This window comes from Elgaria multicarinata, chromosome 1 (assembly GCF_023053635.1).
Source record: "Elgaria multicarinata webbii isolate HBS135686 ecotype San Diego chromosome 1, rElgMul1.1.pri, whole genome shotgun sequence".
Classification (NCBI taxonomy): domain Eukaryota; kingdom Metazoa; phylum Chordata; class Lepidosauria; order Squamata; family Anguidae; genus Elgaria; species Elgaria multicarinata.
Window position 1 is genome coordinate 22520022 of NC_086171.1, and position 18252 is coordinate 22538273.

The window sequence follows — 18252 nt, forward strand, 5'->3', positions numbered from 1 at the left end:
TTTAATTTTATTTTATTTTTCTCTTTTAATATTTTACATAATCTACCCTTTAGATCCTCTAAAGGGGAAGGCATTCTATAATGTTAATGTAACAACTGAAATGGCCCTGCCCCTTGTACTTGCTAGACATGGCTTAGTTGGGATGAGAAGAAGAATGCAGCCTTTAAAAGACCTCATGTTATCACTGATGTATCCAGAATTCACCTATCCTGTTCTGTGTTTATTACACTTCAAAGTTACTAAAATTCTTTTGTGTTTAAGTTCCTCTCTGAAGGAAGAATATGAATTGTTTGACTTTTGAAGTATTGGTTGATGCAAAGCTTAGAGTGGCAGTCTATGCATATTACATTCATACCACTTATTTCTCTGAGATTCATGTGCAGAAGTGTTAAAGAGTCTGAAAGCCGTGATAGTGTGTTAGCCATATAATTGCCAGTAAGTGAACTTAAACATCTTTTCCTTAGGAAATAAGGGAAGAAGAAAGTGAAACTGTCTTCAGAACTAAATATGGAAATATCAGTAGATGAATCTTCAAAAAATATGAAGAAAAATTGAAAGTTTATGAGCAAAGCATAGACAAGATGATACCTCTCGAGAGGGCACTGCCAAGGTTAGTAGAGCCAAATTTAATTTGTTCATTGTGAATATTCTTTTATTATCTCACTGCAATGCTTGTGAAACTTCTCAATAGGCATTGGTGCTAATACTTTAATTTTTCTAAATATACAAACCAAGGCCTTATCTGGACAGAATAATAACTCATGTTTAGTGTATGAATATGACCCACAGCAAACCTTGGGCTCACACATTTCTACCTTCTCTCTCCAGTGTGGGTGTGTGGAGGAGTTCAGAAACTTACTTCCATTTTAGATTAATCACAAGTTGTCATGACAGTCAAATCTGAACAAATTGATTGAATTTAACTTATTTGTTTGAAACAAGCTGACTTGTTTCAACTAATCATTTTTAAGATTACGGTTTGGATGACAAACTAAATGTTAGTTAATCTAAAACACAAAAGTTTCCCATTTCCTCATGGCTGCAGCAGAGGAAGAGAACAGAGTGACTAATGTGTGAATAGTAGCATTCTTATAATGCTAAACCATGACTTAGTGTTCTGTCATAATATAGACCATGTGTCATGATTCAACTGTACCATCAATGGTCCACTTTGGTTTATGTGTGTTTTGCTGCTTGTCTTTAAAATACATATAGGTGAGGGTTTGGTCCTTTCCTTGTATTTTAATGAGAGAAATAGTAAAGAAAGACATGCATCTGTAGTTAAATGTAATGCACAGTGTATGTATTTTGCTTTCTGATATTGATAGAGCACTTTCTTCCTTTGCCAAACTTTTTATCCAATGTTTATCATGTTAGTAGGACTGATTATATAATTAGGTTAAGGATATTTAATTCCTCAGAAGGTTGATGGTGTTGGAACAGGGAATGTTCTCAATGAATAACAATCTCAGACACAGAGAGAGAGATGCACCCCCATGGTGTTGTAGAACTGGTGGTACACTAGTGATGGAAACACTAGAGATGATTTGGTAATGCAATACCATTTGTTGCTGCTAAATGTTCAGAAATGGTGGTTACATTTAATTAAAACGTATTTTTAAAGAGAAAGTCTGACAGTCTTGACAAACTGAACCAGCCAATACTACTTGTAATAATGATTATGTTTTCTAGATGTGAGTGAGACTTACACATCCTCCATGTTGGAAAGTGGTGTTGCAGTACTGTCCTCTTTTACAGTATTGCAAAAGCCCACCGCCCCCAACAACCCCCCCCCCCCAAAAAACCCACTGCCTGTATAGTGGAGATATAGTTGGGCATGCAGCTTCAAGTTCATAGTTGTGCAATTAAATAAGTTTTGGGTTAATTTATAAATCCATCTGTGTATTTTAAAAATTAAAATCCTTCAAGTTTTTGTCAGACGTTTGAAAGGCATAACATCTTGACATATAAACATCTATGGTGGTAAAAGCTCAAGAGTGTTAACAATGTTTTGTTATTTTTATGCAGTTAAAGTGGAGATAAAATTGTGCTGATGGGCATATGAAAAAATCTTGAATTGGAGCACAAGAATAGTATGCATTTCTTCCTTGACTGACTGTAATACTTTTTATAAACCTTTTCGAAAATATACCAACTAGTGTTCATCTTAATGCACAGATGAATAGTATTGTTTCCAGTCAGATGAGTCTGGTCAGATGGAATTGCATTATGTATCACCTTCAGACCATTTTTTCCCTCCACCCCGCGATATACATTTGAGGCATGAGTGTGCCTAAAATCTACACAGTGTCTATACCTCTATAGGTGGTCCCACACCACTCCCAGTCTTCCACTCAAGACAACAGGATGAACTGCATGGTTGTGTACCATACTGTTCATGTGGGGGATGCATCAGTACCATGATACATCACTGTATGGGTCAAGGATGTAGAGTATGAATAGGCAATTTAGTGACCTCCAGACGTTTTGGACTACAACTCACTTCAACCCCAGCCAGCATGATCATAGAGAGTCATAGAATAGTAGAGTTGGAAGGGGCCTATAAGGCCATCGAGCCCAACCCCCTGCTCAATGCAAGAATCCACCATAAAGCATATCTGACAGCTGTCCAGCTGCCTCTTGAATGCCTCTAGTGTGGGAGAGCCCATTACATTCCTAGGCAATTGGTTCCATTGTCGTACTGCCCTAACAGGAAGTTTTTCCTGATATCCAGCCGGAATCTGGCTTCCTGTATCTTGAGCCCATTATTCCGTGTCCTGCACTCTGAGATGATCAAGAAGAGATCCTGGCCCTCTTCTGTGTGACAACCTTTCAAGTATTTGAAGAGTGCTATCATATCTCCCGTCAATCTTCTTTTCTCCAGGCTAAACATGCCCAGTTCTTTCAGTCTCTCCTCATGGGGCTTTGTTTCCAGATCCCTGATCATCCTTGTTGCCCTCCTCTGACCATGCTTCAGCTTGTTTGCATCCTTCTTGAAGTGTGGTGTCCAGAACTGGACACAATATTCAAGATGAAGCCTAACCAGTGCTGAATAGAGGGTAACCAGTACCTCGCACGATTTGGAAGCTATCCTTCTATTAATGCAGCCCAGAATAGCATTTGCTTTTTTTGCAGCCACATCACACTGTTGGCTCATATTCAGCTTGTGATCTACAATAATTCCAAGATCCTTCTCTCTTGTAGTATTGCTGAGCCAAGTATCCCCCATCTTGTAACTGTGCATTTGGTTTCATTTGCCTAGATGTAGAACTTGGCATTTATCCCTATTAAATTTCATTCTGTTGTTTTTTGCCCAGCACTCCAGCCTATCAAGATCGCTTTAAAGTTTGTTTTTGTCTTCCAGGGTATTAGCTATCCCACCCAATTTTGTCTTGTCTGAAAATTTGATAAGCATTCCCTGCACCTTCCTGTCCAAATCATTAATAAAATGTTGAACAGCACTAGGGCCAGGACTGAGCCTCACTCATTACCTCCCCCCAGTTTGAGAAGATACCACTGATAAACACTCCTTGAGTCCGATTCTATAGCCAACTGTGGATCCACCTAATAGTTGTTCCATCTAGCCCAGTGTTAGCTAGTTTGTTAATCAGAATATCATGGGCACTTTGTCAAAAGCTTTGCTGAAGTCAAGATATATTATGTCCACAGCATTCCCACAGTTCACAAGGGAGGTTACCCGATCAAAAACTGAGATCAGATTAGTCTGACAGGATTTGTTCTTGACAAATCCATGCAGGCTTCTAGAAAACTGCATTGTTTTCAAGGTACTTACAGATTGACTTCTTTATAATCTGCTCCAAAATTTTCTCTGGGATGGATGTCAGACTGACTGGTCTGTAGTTTCCAGGTTCTACCTTTTTGCTCTTTTTGAAGATAGGGACAATGTTAGCCCTCCAGTCATCCGGCACTTCACCCGTATTCCATGATTTCACAAGCATAATAGACAGTGGTTTGGGGAGTTCTTCTGTTAGTTCCTTTATTACTCTAGAATGCAGTTCATCTGGCCCTGGAGATTTGAACTTGTTCAAAGAAATTAGGTGTTCCTTTACCATTTGTTTATCAATCTCAAACTGCAATCCTGCCCCTTCAGCTTGTACTTCACTTTTTCCAAGGGGGTCATAGACCTGCTTTTTGGAGAAGAACTGAGCACTTCGGCCGTTTCTTTGTCATCTGTTATCAATTTGGCATCCTCATTAAGCAGTTGAACCACCATTTCTTTCCTCTGTCCTTTACTATTCACACATCTGAAGAAAGCCTTTTTATTGCTTTTAGCATCCCTCGCTAGTCTCAGCTCATTCTCAGCTTTAGCCTTCCTGATATCATTTCATCACTTCTGTGCTACTTGTCTGTACTCTTCTTTTGTAGCCTGGCCCTCCCTCCACTTCTTATATGTAGCTTTTTATTTATTTTCAGGTCATCTCTAAGCTTTTTGTGGAGCCACATTGGTTTCTTCTGTTACCTTCTATCTTTTTCAGATCTCTTCACTGGCTGCCAATGAGTTTCCGGGCGTAGTATAAAGTGTTGGTTATTACCTTTAAAGCCCTAACACCTTCTCCCATACAATCCGCCCCGCACACTCAGTTCCTCTTGGAAGAATCTACTTCAGTCTGCCAAAATTAGGCTGACAAGTATTACCCAGACGACCTTCTCTTCTGCTGCTCCCAGACTGTGGAATGGCCTGCCGGAGGAGACTTGTGAACTGAACAGTCTTTTAGCATTTAAGAAAGCTATAAAGACTGATCTGATCTATACTGCTGTTTTATACTTTGAATGTTTTTAATTTTTGTGAACCACCCAGAGAGCTCTGGCTATTGGGTGGTATAGAAATGTAATAAATAAATAAATCTATTCCGGCAGGCCTATCCAATGGAATTTTAGGATGTTTTAATGAAGTATACTATGTTTTAAATTCAGTTTTATGTGTTTTATACTTATTGTTGTTCCCCACCTCGATTCAAGTGGAGAGGCGGGTAAGAAATTAATTAATTAATTAAATAATAATAATAATAATAATAATAATAATAATTTCTTGTTGGAATTGTTTGTAATTGTGCCTTTAGAATTTCCTTTTTAAAAAACTCCCATCCATCTTGGACTCCTTTTCTCATTAAGGCCACTTGCCATGGGACCTTACTTATCATAGTTCTGAGTTTATTATTATTATTTATTACATTTTTATGCCGCCTAATAGCCGAAGCTCTCTTAGCTTTTCTAAAATCCAGAGTATGTATAAGGCTATACTCAGCTTTTGCTTCCTTTAAAATCAAGAATTCAAGTATGATGTGGTCACTTTCACCCATAACTGCCACTTTATCCACTAAATTGTCCCTATTGGTCAGTATCAAGTCAAGGATAGCCGATCCTCTAGTTCCTTCCTTCACTTTCTGTAGGAGAAAGTTATCAGCCACCCATGTCAGGAATTTCTTGGAAGGGCCACTTTTGGTAGAATTTGTCTCCCAACAGATATCAGGGTAATTGAAGTCCCCCATCAGTACTACATTGGATCTTCTTGAAACACTGACGGTTTGCTTTTCAAAAGTTTCATCCTCGTCTTCTCCTTGATTTGGGTGGTCAGTAGTAGACTCAGACTATCATGTTCCTTTTATTCCTTGCCCCATTTATTTTAATCCAAATGCTCTCAATGGGGCTCCCAGGCTCATCCTCCTGTATTTCTTTGCAGGGATAAGTATTTTTAACTTATAGTGCAACTCCCATTTCCCTTTCTACTTCTTCTGTTCTTTTTTAACAAGTTATATCCTTCAATTGCTATATTCCAGCCATGGGAGTCATCCCACCAAGTTTCAGTTCTACTTAAGTCGTATTTGCCTTCATGTTCAAGTTTGTTCTGTTTGTTTCTCGTACTCTGGGCATTAGTATATAGACATCAAAGACTATGTGCTTTATAGTCTGGCTTCATTCCTACATTGTTGTGAACATTATTTTTGGGCACTGTCGGAGTTGTTCTCTGTGTTATGGTGCATGAGCCTTCATCCATTGATGCCTCGAAGTTTACGTCTCCTGCCCCTGTAGGAATCAGTTTAAAGCTCTCCTGATGAAGTTCTTAATGCTGTGGCCAAACACATTCTTCCCAGCCCTCGGGAGGTGCAACCTGTCCCTTGCAAGCAGTCCATCCAAGTAGTTGTAGCTCATGGTCCCAGAATCAGAATCTCTCAGGTAGTGGTCAAGTATTATGGTAGTTGTAGTCAAAAACATCTGGAGGGCACCAGATTGCCTCCCTCTAATATAAATGTTGATTGAAATAAATATTCAGGTGGTGTCAACTACATTCAGTAATATAGAAGAGGCCTAAAATTCAATGTTACAGCATCAGGCTAAATGTCTATTCTCTATGTAATTGCTTTTTCTTCTTTATCAACACCAGCTTTAAAATTATAAGTCCATGTTAAGTATACCGGTTTAGCATATGCATGATGGCATTCTAATCCTAATCATGGAAATTTAGCCATTAATATTAGGTGGTGTATAGAATACAGCCTTGCTTCATAAGCTTTAACCTGGAAGCAAGTTACATTGGAACTTAATTGCATAATTGTGGGCTTTAGAAAAACGTATTTTTGAATGGTCAAATACGGTCAGATCTTTCTTTTGATGCTTACAGATCTTTCTTTTGATGTTACTGTTATCCTCGTTAATTGATTGGCAATATTAAATTTGTAACAATGCAGAGTAATGTTCTTGACTCTGTCTTGTCTTATATATATTAAGGTAATTGTTACCTAATTACATTGTTATTTTAGCAAGTGAAACTTTACACACACACACACACACACACACCCTTATCAGCAGTTGCATCAAAGTTCCTATTTTGTTTAATTTTATTTTAGTAGTAGGAAGCCGCAAACCTCTGTCTGTTAGAATCTTCCTAATCTTCCTAATCTTTCCTATATTCCTAAATTTGTGCTTGTTGTGTAAGCTATCTAATCTGGCTAATTTAGAGTGTTGTGCAAAAACTCTTAAGCATACCTAATATGTGAGTTGGTGTCAAATCTGAATTAGTTATTCTAGGTCTCTTTCAACAAAGTTCTTTTAAGCTTGGTTTAAAAGATCAGCTTTTAGAGGAGCAGAAGTATTGTTCTTCTGATCTTAAGTAAATGTTTACTTAACTAAGATAATCTTCAATGGCCTTTTTCTGAGGGTCCCTGCCAGAGGAAGTGGGTGGGTATCTACCAAGAAGAGGGCCTTTTCTGCTGTGGCACCCCTGTTGTGGAATGAGTTTTCCAGAAAGGCTCATCTGGTGCCTTGATTGTGCTACTTCCGGTACCAGATGGAGACTTTTTTTTTTATTTTCCCAGGCATTTTATTCTTTTAGTTCTGTTTTAAATCTGTTACTGTTTTTTAAACCTCTGCATTGGTGCTAGGTTTTATTCTGTTTTGTTAACTTTTAATTTATACTGTAGTTTTAATCTTTTAAGTTTTTATAATGTATTTTATAGTGTATTTTGAGGTTTTAATCATGGCGGGCCCTACAATGAAGCAACCTGATACATGTGCATCAGGCAGCATGGAATGGAAGAGTGGCAAATTGCACCCTCTCTTCCTACCCAAAGGGCCTGTCACTGCTTAGCTAGTAGCCACTCTCACTCCCACCCTACCTCCAGCACTGCCATCTGCCTCCTTCCTTGCCTGCTAGGTCAGCCAGCCAATAGCTTGTGGCAGCGGCTCTCTTCCTGATTCAGCCAGCCACCTTTTGTCCTAGTCACAGGGTTCCTGAAGGATTTGGTCAAAATATCACAAGGCATCTTGCGATATTTTTGCCAAGTCTTTGAGATTCGGCTGAAATATCGTGAGATCACTGGCTGAGGAAAAGGAGCAGCTGCCGCCACTGCCATCAGACAAGCAAGTGGGGAGGGAGGTGGGGGAGCCATTGCCATGAAGAAGTGGTGCGGCTGCAGCAGTTCACTTGAGTCAGCAACTCAGGTTTTAATTGTTGTGAACTGCCCAAAGAGCTTCAGTTATTGGGTGGTATAGAAATGTAATAAATAAATATTCTATAATAATTTTCTTTCTGATTTTTAGGTGCGTTTGGCAGTGAAAATGGGTTGTGCATCTACTTCAGGTATCTTTATATGAGAAGATACTAGTTTCAAAAAGCTTCAGCATTACTACTTGGAGCAGTATGGCAGGTTTCAAACGAGGGTATGATGGAAAAATTGCTGGATTGTATGATTTGGATAAAACCTTAGGCCGTGGACATTTTGCTGTGGTCAAACTTGCCAGACACGTGTTTACAGGTGAAAAGGTAGCAGTAAAAGTAATTGACAAGACCAAGCTAGATACTCTAGCCACAGGACATCTTTTCCAAGAAGTTAGATGCATGAAACTAGTGCAGCATCCCAATATTGTTCGTCTGTATGAAGTTATTGACACCCAGACCAAACTTTACCTAATCTTAGAACTTGGAGATGGAGGAGATATGTTTGATTACATCATGAAACATGAAGAAGGTCTTAATGAAGATCTGGCAAAGAAGTACTTTGCTCAGATTGTTCATGCTATATCCTACTGCCATAAACTGCATGTAGTTCACAGAGACTTGAAACCAGAGAATGTTGTCTTCTTTGAAAAACAAGGACTTGTGAAATTGACTGATTTTGGCTTCAGCAACAAATTTCAGCCTGGAAAGAAACTTACAACAAGTTGTGGATCTCTTGCATATTCTGCTCCTGAAATTCTACTTGGGGATGAGTATGATGCACCAGCAGTAGGTAAGTCAATGGAACACAGCCAATTGCCTTAATATTTCCTAAATTCTTTTTTCAAAATGACCTGTTCTTGTTATTAAATACCATTGAGTATTAGAATAATACATTCTACAAGGGTCTGTGTGTATACCTTCATTATACAAGTTTAGTACCATTTAGTTCTGTGTTGATACGACTAGAGCAGGGATGCACAACCCACAGCCCCTGTGCACATACAGCCACGTCTGCTCTCATGGTAAGAACTTTGCCATGTCCCTACATTTCCTATCTTTCTTAGAAGCATCATCATGTTTTCTTGCTACTGGCTCCTCTCTTGGTTGTATGTATACAGTAGCAAGTTACTGCTTGATAAATAGTCTCCTGCATTCACCCAGTGCCTTCTCAGGAAAGACATAAGTTTCCCTCAAAACTGAATGCTAAAATTTGTTTTAACAGGAAAACTTACAGGAGCAGAGTATTGGATAGCTGTAATAATTTTACTGGAGCTAGGAATAAGCAGTTCATGCCCAGATGGGTGTTTGTGAGTTACTTGGATGGGCATGTGTTTCAGGTTACTGCAATCTATTTGCGTTGGCACTCCCATAGTTGTAATGTGGGAACATTTTCTTCATACAGCAGAAGCCCTAAAGATGTATTGAGAAAATTTTCCAATGCGGGCTTGTTTCTGACAAGTGAATGTTCATTTGCTGTCACTAAATATGTTTGTCCTAAGATACACAGGAGGAGCTTCAAATCTTTGTCTGATGTTGATCATGTCTGAAAGCTTACAGAAGGGAAAAAATCTCACAACTTGCTTTCAGTGTTGATTCATGTGCCTATCCAATAGGCACACTTAAGTGGTAGTTGAATTAGTAACCAAATTAATTGTGTTTTAGTTGACCTCTGAAGAAGAAAATTCATAGGGATCCTGGTTGTTGTTTTTATTGTTTCTCCTGTTATCTGGTTGTGGGGATGGCAGAAGTCAGCTAGAAAAATAAATAATGTAGTTTGAGAGTTTATGAAGAAGCTTGATAGCTTTACTACTACCCTATAGATTTGATTCTTGAAGAAAAGAGAACAGTTCACTTCAATTACTGTGGGAAGAAGCAATTAACTACTCTGTATTGATAGAGAAAGAGCATCTGACTAATGGAATACTTAGCTGCATGAAGGTTAGAGTAGGTTCGTTTCATCTGTTGTGTAATGCTTTAAACTTATTGGCATTTTTTTGATTACCAATCTTTTCCACAGAGTTGCTTTCATATTTTATTACTAAGTTCATTTGGTATATCCAAAGATAACTTAAGAGAAATACCCTAGATGATACTGAGCACAGTTCATCATGGAAAAGGATGGCTGTCCATTTGAAAATGACAAAAGAGCAACAGGCATGTACTTCTTGCTAGACCTGTATTGGGGAATGAGAAAAACTAGTTTGTACTGTTTCCAAGCTAATTGCACATTTCTGTACATAAGCATGCAAAAAACAAAAACAAAAAACCCCTCAATAAGTAGCATATTGATGTTTCCTCTCAAGGATTATTAAGATAAATGTTGGTTATGTGAATACTCTAATTGGCAATACAACCGCAGTTGTGGCATTCTTTCAAGCTTGCTAGGAAACACAATATCAATTGAGTTCTGTTAATTTGCACCGTGATAGAATAAGGTTTGATAAATGTTAGGGTTTTCGTTTTGGATATTACTGCTGGTAAATGTCTGTCAGTATTTAGCCAGAAGTAAGTTAAATGTTTCCATTGATTGTTTGCTTTTTAAAAACAACAACGTGATCTTTATGTACATTTGGATGATCTCTGTATGTGAAGAAAGTGAAATACTATAGCTGTTTAGGTTTTATCTTTGTGGAATTGATGTTGCCAACACAGACCTTTGTAGAGGTTGCAAAGTTAACATATTTATTAGAGCTCTTGATATTTACTTTCCTGTAGGACCAATAAGTAAAAACATATCAAGGGTGTAAATAGCCATTTCAATCTATTACAAAAATAAATCTAAAAACCACAGTAGGGTAATTGGACAAACTAAAATGTCACAAAATAGTGAACAAGCTTTTGAGTTTTTTAGAACTTTTCTTCAAGTTGGATAGTAAGCAGATTGGGGTGGGGGTGGAGAGTAAAAAACTGGGTTTGGTGTTTTATCCTAAGGATAGTTCATAGGAATATTAAAATGGAATGTAGGAGGAGTTAGCCAGATTTAATTAAGATTAGTCTCTGTTTAGAAGCAAAACGATGTTAGGATATAGAGATGTCTGGGGCAAAAGGAACAACAGTGGTTGTTTCCCCATATTTTAGAAATGTGGATGGATCCTGGCAATAGTTATCCACACTCGGGTAACTTCCTGGTTAGATTATGCAATGCGTTGTATTATTATTATTGCATTTATATCCCGCCTTTTTTCCCTCCAAGGTACCCAAGGCGGCATACGTAATCCTCCTTCTCCTCCTCCTTCTCCCCATTTTATCCTCACAACAACAACAACCCTGTGAGGTAGGTTGGGCTGAGAGTCTCTGACTGGCCCAAAGTCACCCAGTGGGTTTCCATGCTGAGTGAAGACTAGAAGCCAGATCTCCCAACTCCCAGTCCAACACTTTAGCCACTAGACCACACTGGCCCTTGTACATGGGGTTACCTTTGAAGATGGTACAGAAACTTGAGTTAATTCAAAACAAAGCCGCCAGGTTACTAACTGGGACTGGCTGATATGATCATGTGATGTGAATGCTCCATCAGCTGCCCCTGCTTCCAGTCCATTTCTGAGCGCACTTGAAAGTATTGGTGTTGACTTTTATCCCTAAACAGCTTGGGGCAGAGTATCTAAAGGAACATTTCCTCCTTCATGTACCTGCTCAGACTCTTAGGTCATCTTTGGAGGCCCTTCTCCAGATGTCCCTGCTTGGCTATAAAAGAGAGGACCTTCCCCGCTTATGAAATGAACTCCTTAAAGAGATTCTCCTGGGGTCTACATTGTTAACTTTTTGGTGCCAAGCAAATATCTTTATTTTCTCCCAGGCATTTTAGAGACCTAGTTCTAGATCTTTATTGCTGTTTATCTATTCCTGTGCTGTATGCATTGCTTTGTATTGTATTATTTTAAATATTTGTATTATATTTTAACTGTATGGCATTTTAGTTTTTTAACTGTTCGTGATCCACCCAGAGAATGTTAGTTATTGGATGAATTAAAAATATAATAACGGAAAAGATAGCAATTAGATCTCTGACCAGCACAGATTGGAACTTGCAGGTCTCTTGTGAGGCAGAGAGCAGATGTAAAGAGAAACATAGCAGTCTTTATATTAGCAAAGCTAAAGATTAATCTTAAGTGGTTCATCAGGTAAAAAAGAGTTGACAGAAGCCAAATTTGGTAATACTACATAGTGGTTAGAAGTCATTACTCTATATTTTATAATGTAACTTAATTTGGGAGGAGGGGGTTACATGCCCCCTAACCACTAGGTAATGTTACCCAAATTGGATTCTTCTGACTTTCGCCTAGTATTCAGCCTCTAATGCTTGGATAATTTAAATGCTTGCTTACTATTTTGTGACAATTTAGTCGATCCTATTTAAGATATTAGCCTACTGTAATTTTTGAACATAGGTTTGAAGCATCTCCATGGAAAAAACTATTGACTGAGTGTTAGAGTTAATTTGCACAACTTGATTCTTTCAGATCATAATTTACGATGTTAATTAGTTGACTAGATGGCTAGCCATCTAAGCCTCCATATGGAAATGATGTTTGTGCTTTTGATATGCTGTAACACCCCGGCTGTGGAATGAGCTCCCTAAGGAGGTTCGCTTGGCATCTACATTATATGCTTTTAGATGCCAGGTGAAGACCTTTTTATTCTCCCAACATTTTAACAATCTATAAATTTTAAATAACATGGTTTTAAATTTGTAATTTTGCTTTGCTGCTGTTTTTATCTGGTTGAGCTTTTATATTGTATTTTATGTTATGGTTTTATACTGTTGTTTTATACTTTGAATGGTTTTAATTTTTGTGAACCGCCCAGAGACCTCCGGCTATTGGGCGGTATAGAAATGTAATAAATAAATAAAAATAAATAAATAAATAAACATCAGTAGTATAGGAGTAAGAATTACCACTGAAGAACTCCAGTTTTATTGCACTATATAAAACATTTATATATTGACCTTCATCCTATCCATATTTCAGGGCAGTGTACAATGTTAATATCACAAAAGCAATAAACAGCTGATTCTTAAATAAAAAGAGCACAATAAATTAAAATGCCTGGGTGAATAAGAAAGTTTTTCCTTGGGGCTGAACAATATTGCAATGTTGTTGCCAGGCAAGCTTCTTTAGAGAGGGTATTTCATAGCCAGGGCACCCAAAAGCCTGTAACATAACATATTTCCAATAAAGGAAACAACTAGAGAAAGGCCTCACCAGAAGATATTAGAAAGTGGATAGGTTGATAATGGAAGAGATGCTTCTTTAGATATTTCCATGCCAAGCTGTTTAGAGCTTTAAAGGTAAGTTCCAGGACCTTGAATCGGGCCTTGAAGCAAACAGGCAGCTAGTGAAGTTATTTTGGAATTGGTGTCAGGATTCAATTTCAGTTTACTGACCCTCATCCAGCCCATTACCAAATCTATTACTAAATGTATGCACCCCCACAGCTTCACTTGACTTGGATGTCATGGAGAAACAGAGCTGGGTATCATCTGCATACTGATGACACCTCACCCCAAACTACCTGATGACCTTACCCAGCGGCTTCATCTAGAAGAGAGGGGAGGTAACCCAGCATTGAATTGGCTGTTCAACCAATTGACAACAGTGACCAACTGACCACAATTCTATCAAATTTAATGTATATCAAAAATTGCTGAGGAAGTCCAGCACAGTCACATTTGATTTCAAAAGGGGAGGCTTCTCAAAAATGAGTAAGTTGAAGAAAAGGTCAAGAAGGTGAAATACCTCCAGAATGCTTGGGGGTTGCTCAAAAGTACACTAACAGAAATTCAGCTAGAATATATACCACTAAATCCAATAGGTTATCAGTATGGTTAACGAGCGCTGTTAGTAAATCTGTTAAAGGTGGAGTGGGGGAAGAGACCAAAGTAACACAAATTTGCACAAAAGAAATGCAATCAAATAGTAAGGGATGCAGAAAAGTATTTTGAGGAACCTGTTGCTAATAACATTAAGACCAACAATTAAAGAAAACCAAAACTTTAAATACATCAGAAGCAGGAAATTGGCTAGAGAGGCCGTTAGATCATTGGATGAGAAGGGTGTTAAAGGGGTATTAAAAGAGGATAAGTAAGTTGCAGAGAAGCTGAATGAATTCTTAACTGATGAAAGTAGTGGCGATGAGATGAAGTTCTGAGATCTTATTGACAATTGATAACAAACAGATGGTATCCACCTGAGAGTTCTTAAAGTACTCAAATGTGAAATTACACATCTTTGTTAGAAGATCAGCAAATGTCATTGGCCGCTGTGCCAGACAACTGGAAAGGGGCCAATGCAATGGCAGTTCTTAAAAAGGGTTCATGGATTGGGTGTCCAGGAAATTACAAGCTGCTTAGTATAGCATCTGTTCTGAGTAAATTGATGGAAAGATAAAATTATCAGGCAAATAGAAGGAACTGCTCCTCCAACCATCAGCTAAGGAGCTCTGTGCCTTTCTCTGCATGAAGGGGAAATGGATTACTTTGAGAAGAACATGATCTTTAGGAAAAATGTATTCATTGAAACCATTTTTACCTTGCTCTTCAGCTCAAAAAACTCCCAGAGTGGTTTATGTGAAATCAATAAAGACAAGACAGTCTCTGCCTGCCGGCTTACAATCTAAAATATATGAGTCAAAAGGAAAAAGGGATGGTTAGGGAAGAAAAAAAGAAAGCAAACTCAGGCTGTAGTTTGTAATGTTACAAAGGACATCTTTTAATGACCAGCCAGAATGGAAAAGTTCAGAGGCGAGTTTTGGGATTCTTATCAACACCCCAAAACCTTATTGTGGCCCAGTTCTGATATAACATGAAACCATTGCTTAGCATTACGGGATCCACTCCTGCTTACCATGAGGAGATTGAAAGCTGCTATTTTTGCTTTAGAACTAACCACAGCTTTCTGTAACGTCTGAATACATGGAACTGTGGCAGCATCAAAATTGTATTAGAATAATAGTTCCATGGTTTTCTATCCTAGTTTGTTAACTAACAGTTTTAAAATAAACAATTTTAAGATGCTGTTTTAATCTTTTACTGTTGTATTTCTTACGTTCAGCACTCCGGAATCTATTTTAGATATGGAGCGGTATATAAATATTATAAATAAATAAAATAAACTATAGTTTACTAAGTTGAGACATCACAGTGAAGCTTTAGATCTTCTCCTTGCATGTGTGTTGGTAGATGGGGAGAGTGTGCAAGTCCAAGGTTTATGCAGCCTCATCCCTGTACTGGTAAACTATGATTTAGTGTTGTGTCTGAACCAGGCCAATATTCTATCAAAGATAAATATAGCAATACATTAACTATTTGGAGGCCTACAGTAAGCATATTCTTATTAGAATAAAAATTGTAAATGTCTAATGTGCCCCCAAAAATAATAATCTTCACTGTAGTTCAGTTGAAGCCAAATCATGGATTGGTGCCACAACAGCAAGCCTGGCTAATGTATTCTGTAGTCAAGCATGGCTCATATATTCCCTAGACATTTGAGGTTTTCCTTGTATGAACAGCTTGATTCAGGCCCTGCCACAATATTTTGATGGTATTTAGGTCTGAACTTCAATTAGGCCATTCTGAAACATGGAATTTCTTCTTCTGCAGCCATTCTTTTGTAGATCTTCTTGTATGTTTATGATCATTGTCTCGTTGCATGACCCACTTTCAGTTCAGCTTCAGCTCACAAACGGATGGCCTGACATTTTCTAGAATCTTCTGATACACTGCAGAAGTCATGGTTGTGTCAAAGACTGTAAGACATCCAAGTCCTGAAGCAGCAAATCTGGCCGAAACCATCACATTACCACCACCATGCTTGAAAGTTGGGATGAGGTTCCTTTGTTTGAACTCAGTGTGTGTGTTTTGCCAAACATAATGTTTCTTATTGGGGCCAAAAAGTCCTATCTTTGACTTCCTTGTCCAGAGAACATTGTTCCAGAAGTCTTGGGGATCACACCTATGTGAACTTTAGCGAACTTCAGGTAGGCAACAATGTTCTTTTTAGAGAGCAGTGGTTTCTTCCAGGCTATCCTCCCATGAACATCTTTCTTATTCAGTATTTTTTTCTTATTTTTGAATCATGAACACTCACATTAGTGAAGGCAAGAGTGGCCTGCAGATCTTGGGTTCTTTTTAATTTCCTTGACGATGCACTGGTTTGTTCTTGGAGAGATTTTAGTAGGGTGACTAATCTTGGATAGAATGACTTGTGGTCCTGAATATTCTGTATTTGTAGACTTTCTGTTTGACAGTGGATGGGTGGAACCCCAGATCCTTAGAAATGATTTTGTAACCCTTTCTAGACTGATGAGTAATCCTAAAACTGTTTTTCTGAGGTCCTCAGCAATGTCTTTTGATCATGGCATGATGTGTTTCCACACAACCATATGGTGAAGACCAAACTCAGTTCTGATCCTTCTATAGGGCAGAGTCTTCGAAACTCACCACTGAATATCTACTGAATTTCTTAAACACTTGATTCTGATTATTCCCTTTAATTGAGCTGATGCAACTGATGTTCATTTCATTTTGCACACACCTTGACTCCTAAGTACTCATTGTTTGCCTAATTTATACATTGTTTTCTTTCACATGTACAGTCTAAAACTAGTGTTACTATATTGAATTGCAGTCTAATGAACCTTGGGAGCAAGAGAGTTTGTTACCATAGAGATTCATAAGACCGCTGTGCTTTATTTCCTGTCAACATCACATTTTGATGATGTCATATTAGATTTCTCGTTTTTCTGTCCATGTGTGTTAGTGCTAGTGCTACTCATTTCCTTGATTGTACTTGCATAGTCATCAGTGGCATAACACTAAACTTAATTCTTGTAGACTGTGCAGCAACAGCTCAGACAGGAAATCCTCTGCTGTGGCCGACAATTTCCAAACCGCCCGTCTTGTGAACCACCCAGAGAGCTCCGGCTATTGGGCGGTATAGAAATGTAATAAATAAATAAAAAATAAATAAACCGGAAAGGGAAGGATCAGGAAAGAGGGAGAACACAGAGAACACAGAGAATACAAAAGACTGTTAGTGTTAATAGGGCAGAGCGTGGGAAGATGTTACCTAAAAGCATAGTAACAGCAACTGAGGTCTTAGCTAGTCCGGGTGAAATCCTGGGGCAAACCCCGGGATCATCCCTGTGTGTCCACATGACACACAGGGGATGCCGGGATCAGGGAGGGATGATCCCTCCCTTGCCCTGGGATATCACCCTCCACTTTGGGCCCACTTTTTCTGTGGTCCTGGGCTGAGCCCGAGACTGCAGCATGTGTGGCCTGTTGCCGCGGCTTGACCCAGCTCCATGCAATTACTCGCACGGAGCCAGGAGCTGCGTCCATCAGGGGTAGGGAGGGGGGAAATTAAGTTTAATTTAAAAAAAACACGTTACCTTTGCGCACACCCGTTCGTGCGCTCCATCTTCTTTAAAAAATATTTTTAAAATGGTCGGCGCGACGCCTCCCCTCCTGAGGTTGTCGTGCCTTACGTGTAAATGGAGGTCTTCCCTCCTCCATCGTGGGATAGAAGGTAGGTCTAGCTAAGGCCTGAGTCTTGTTTATAGTTGTCAACATTAAAACACTAGCTGATGCTAGTGGTAAGGGTTGGGGTGGGGTGGGTGCTTGGGCCGTGTGATGTTTTTGCTATACTAGGCATTGCAACCTTCTTAATATATCTGCATCACCATCTTATGCATCAAGAGATCTAATCTACTGTTAGCTTGCTAAATGACCTGCGGTAGATAGGAAAGAGTTTCTGACTCCCAATGCTTTAATAACAGCAACAAAAAAGTGTTCCCTCTGCTCCTAAATCAGGCTGTTAGAATCCCTGACCTGTAGTAACTCAGATGTAGATTGGAAGTTGTCGTTGTAAAGTGAGGCCCGTTGGGGCAAAAAAATCCCAATTTCAAATATAACCTGATAGGATCTAAGCTAGCAGTGACCAACCGAGGAAGAGATCTTGAGGTTTGGTGGATAGCTCAATGAAAATGTTGATCCAATGTGCGGCTGCTGTAAAAAAAGGCAAACTCCAGGTTAGGCATAATTGAGAAAGGAATTGAGAATAAAACTGCCAATATCATGCTGCCCTTATATAAATCTATGGTGTGACGACGCTTAGACTACTGTGTACAGTTCTGGTCACTGAACCTAAAGAAAAGATATTGTAGAACTGGAAAAAGTGCAGAAAGGGGCATCTGAAATGTTCAAGAGGCTGGAGCGACTCCCCTATGAGGGAAGATTGCAACAGCTGGGACTGTTTAGCTTGGAAAAAAGTTGAGTAAGGAAAGATAGGATA

At 38.8% G+C, this 18252-nt stretch overlaps 1 protein-coding gene across 2 annotated transcripts in view; it reads left to right on the forward strand.

Moving 5' to 3' along the window:
• The window catches only part of SNRK (SNF related kinase), a 42128-nt gene that overhangs the window by 9329 nt on the left and 14547 nt on the right, over positions 1-18252 (forward strand). The window contains exons 2-3 of one of the 2 annotated variants that reach the window (XM_063124614.1): positions 465-610; positions 8059-8747. In XM_063124614.1, the coding sequence (XP_062980684.1) occupies positions 8159-8747 (589 nt within the window). In that variant the 5' untranslated portion in view covers positions 465-610; positions 8059-8158. Of the gene's footprint in view, positions 1-464; positions 611-8058; positions 8748-18252 lie in introns of those variants that run through there. The other variant, XM_063124623.1, reaches the window with a different exon arrangement.